The sequence below is a fragment of the Callorhinus ursinus genome, unplaced genomic scaffold (assembly GCF_003265705.2).
Source record: "Callorhinus ursinus isolate GAN/ISIS: 27379988/994484 unplaced genomic scaffold, GSC_fseal_2.0 scaffold21, whole genome shotgun sequence".
Lineage (NCBI taxonomy): Eukaryota > Metazoa > Chordata > Mammalia > Carnivora > Otariidae > Callorhinus > Callorhinus ursinus.
The window spans coordinates 2,532,669-2,535,816 of record NW_027397083.1 but is presented as its reverse complement, the minus strand read 5'-3'; the positions used below and the strand labels follow the sequence as shown (position 1 = coordinate 2,535,816).

Genomic DNA, 3,148 nt, shown 5'->3' with positions numbered 1-3,148 from the left:
TTTAAGGATGACCATAAAGTTTTTGGATATTAGGGCTTTGTCTTTCATCACGTCCAACTTAAAAAAGAAATTGTGGAATACGAACTAAACGTGAAGGCATACACGGAATTTCTCAGTTCAAATGCCACAGTACAGTTAATTCTTAAATTTTGATGTATTTGACATTAGTTACCATTAAATCCAAAGTGAGAAGTTTAAAAGAACTTCAATGAGAACACAGATTAAATTTCCAACCTTGGTTATTATGCTTTATAAACTAGATTTTGTATTGCATGCATTTTAGAATGAAATTCACTTTAACTTTTTTTTCCTTTCACATAAAAAGAGAAGCATTTAAACACACTTTGAAGCTAAGACCCTAATGTTTTATTTTCTTACTTGTGGAATTTCCTTTTGGAATAAACTAATAAACAGTACCTAAAAAGATTAGAGACTTTCTAGTTAAAAATTTCTAATTTTATAGGTAAAACAACCAGAAAAGAAAAGTCAACAGCTCAAGTTGCACAGCTAGTTAGGGATTCCAAGTATTCTTGATAGTGTGGCATGATTATTCTCAATTTAGATTTTCTTATCATTAACAGGTACCAAGAAACACATGCACACATGGCTGCTGTTAATTTTACATTGGTTACGGAATTTATCCTTTTGGGACTGACAGATCGTGCTGAACTGAAAGTGGTCCTCTTTGTTTTATTCCTGATCTATACCATTTCCTTGGGAGGGAATCTAGGAATGCTTTTTCTAATCCAAATAACTCCCAAACTCCAACACCCATGTATCATTTCCTTAGCTGGCTGTCATTTGTTGATGCCTGCTATCCGTCAGTCTTTGCACCAAAAATGCTGCTGAACTCCTTTGTTGAATGGGAGACAATCTCATTCTCTGCATGCATCGTGCAATATTTTTTATTTGTGTCACTCCTTACCACTGAGGGCTTCTTGCTGGCAGCAATGGCTTATGACCGCTACATGACCATCGTGAACCCTTTACTTTACACAGTGTCTATGACTAAAATAGTTTGCATGACTACTGCGTATTTACCCCAAAGATACAAATGTAGGGACCCGAAGGGGCACGTGTACCCCAATGTTTATAGCAGCAATGTCCACAATAGCCAAACTGTGGAAAGAGCCAAGATGCCCATCGACAGATGAATGGATAAAGAAGTTGTGGTATATATACACAATGGAATATTATGCAGCCATCAAAAGGAATGAGATCTTGCCATATGCAACGACGTGGATGGAACTGGAGGGTGTTATGCTGAGTGAAATAAGTCAATCAGAGAAAGACATGTATCACATGACCTCACTGATATGAGGAATTCTTAATCTCAGGAAACAAACTGAGTGTTACTGGAGTGGTTGGGGGTGGGAGGGATGGGGTGGCTGGGTGATAGACATTGGGGAGGGTATGTGCTACGGTGAGCGCTGTGAATTGTGCAAGACTGTTGAATCACAGATCTGTACTTCTGAAACAAATAACGCAACATATTTTAAGAAAAAAGGAAAAGAAGAAGATAACAGGAGAGGAAGAAAAGGGGAGTATGTCAGAGGGGGAGACGAACCATGAGAGACGATGGACTCTGAAAAACAAACTGAGGGTTCTAGAGGGGAGGGGGTGGGGGGATGGGTTAGCCTGGTGATGGGTATTGAGGGGGGCACGTTCTGCATGGAGCACTGGGTGTTGTGAACAAACAATGAATCATGGAACACTGCACCAAAAACTAATGATGTAATATATGGTGATTAACATAACAATAAAAAAAATTTAAAAAAATAAAATAAAATAGTTTGCATGGTCCTGGTCATTGGGTCATGTGTAGGAGGCTTCATCAACTCACTGACACACACAATTGGCTTGGTGAAATTGTCTTTCTGTTGGCCGAATATCACCAGTCACTTTTCTGTGACCTTCCCCCACTATTGAAGTTGTCATGTTCTGACACATTCATGAATGAACTGTTGCTTTTAATCTTCTCTGGAATTATTGCTATGATCACTTTCTTGATTGTGATGATCTCCTATGTCTTCATTGTTGCTGCTATCCTGAGGATCTGCTCAGCAGCAGGTAGATACAAATCCTTCTCCACCTGTGCTTCACAATTAATGTCTGTGACTTTATTCTATGGCTCTATAAGCTTTAGTTACATCCAACCAAGCTCCCAATATTACTTAGAACAAGAAAATGTGGTATCTGTGTTCTATACCCTGGTGATTCCTATGTTAAATCCAATGATTTACAGCCTGAGGAACAAGGAGGTAAAAGATGCTGTGAAAAGAGCTATAGAAATGAAATATTTTCTTTGTTGATTTCACACCATATGTGTCCCAAAATAGCATATAAAGAAGTCTTCTGGATAAGAATATTTATATGAATTTATTAAAGTTTTGAGCCCAAAGGAATCCTAGAGTTTACTTAATGGGAGCCTTCTACTTTACAACAGAAGAAAAAAGCCTAGAAGAATAACAGGTACAAGAGATATGTCTGGTTATTTTGTAAACTAACCTAAAAACCATAGCAAGATCTAGGCTATTTATCTCTGGACGGTTGAAGACACTTTCATTCCTGTACATGTGTAGAAATGAGTACATACAAATAGATATACAGACACACAAATAGACAGATACAAACATAAGATTAGTAAGTAATAAAATATCTCTTAACTCAGTCTCTCTATTAAGCACAGAAATAAGTAAAATACTTTTAAAGCAAAAAGGATTGGTACTTGAATTATCTACAAAGCTGGCATATGCATGTTCTGAAATTAGCCTGGATTACTTATAGCCAGACATTTTTCAAAATAAATGCAAATACTCAAAAATAGAAAAAAAATTGTGTTCTAGATTGCCTGTGTCATTTCATTCCCAGTGGTTAGTCTGGACCATTTTCCTGTGCCTGGCTTTGGTTTCCATTACTGCATATGAAACCGAACAGGACAGAATGCCACACTTTTACTACCACTCCATGTGGGAGGGTTCTAATATTCTGAGAAAACATACACTAAAGAATTTGACTTCATGTTTAGAAAGGAGGCCTCAAAGATAATTCAGGAGTCATGAATAATCAGACCCATTTTTCTTTTTCCATTAAACATCTTCCGGAATATTCTTTAGACTTTAAACAAGAAATTCCCTGAAGGTATTCT

At 37.1% G+C, this 3,148-nt stretch overlaps 1 protein-coding gene across 1 annotated transcript; it reads left to right on the top strand.

The window, feature by feature from the left end:
* Window positions 1-603: 603 nt before the first annotated feature.
* LOC112828967 (olfactory receptor 5J3-like) lies at window positions 604-2,312 on the top strand. Its single transcript, XM_073904896.1, is given in 4 exon segments — window positions 604-748; window positions 751-1,026; window positions 1,796-1,900; window positions 1,903-2,312. Coding segments are annotated over 4 exon segments (936 nt in total).
* Window positions 2,313-3,148: the final 836 nt, after the last annotated feature.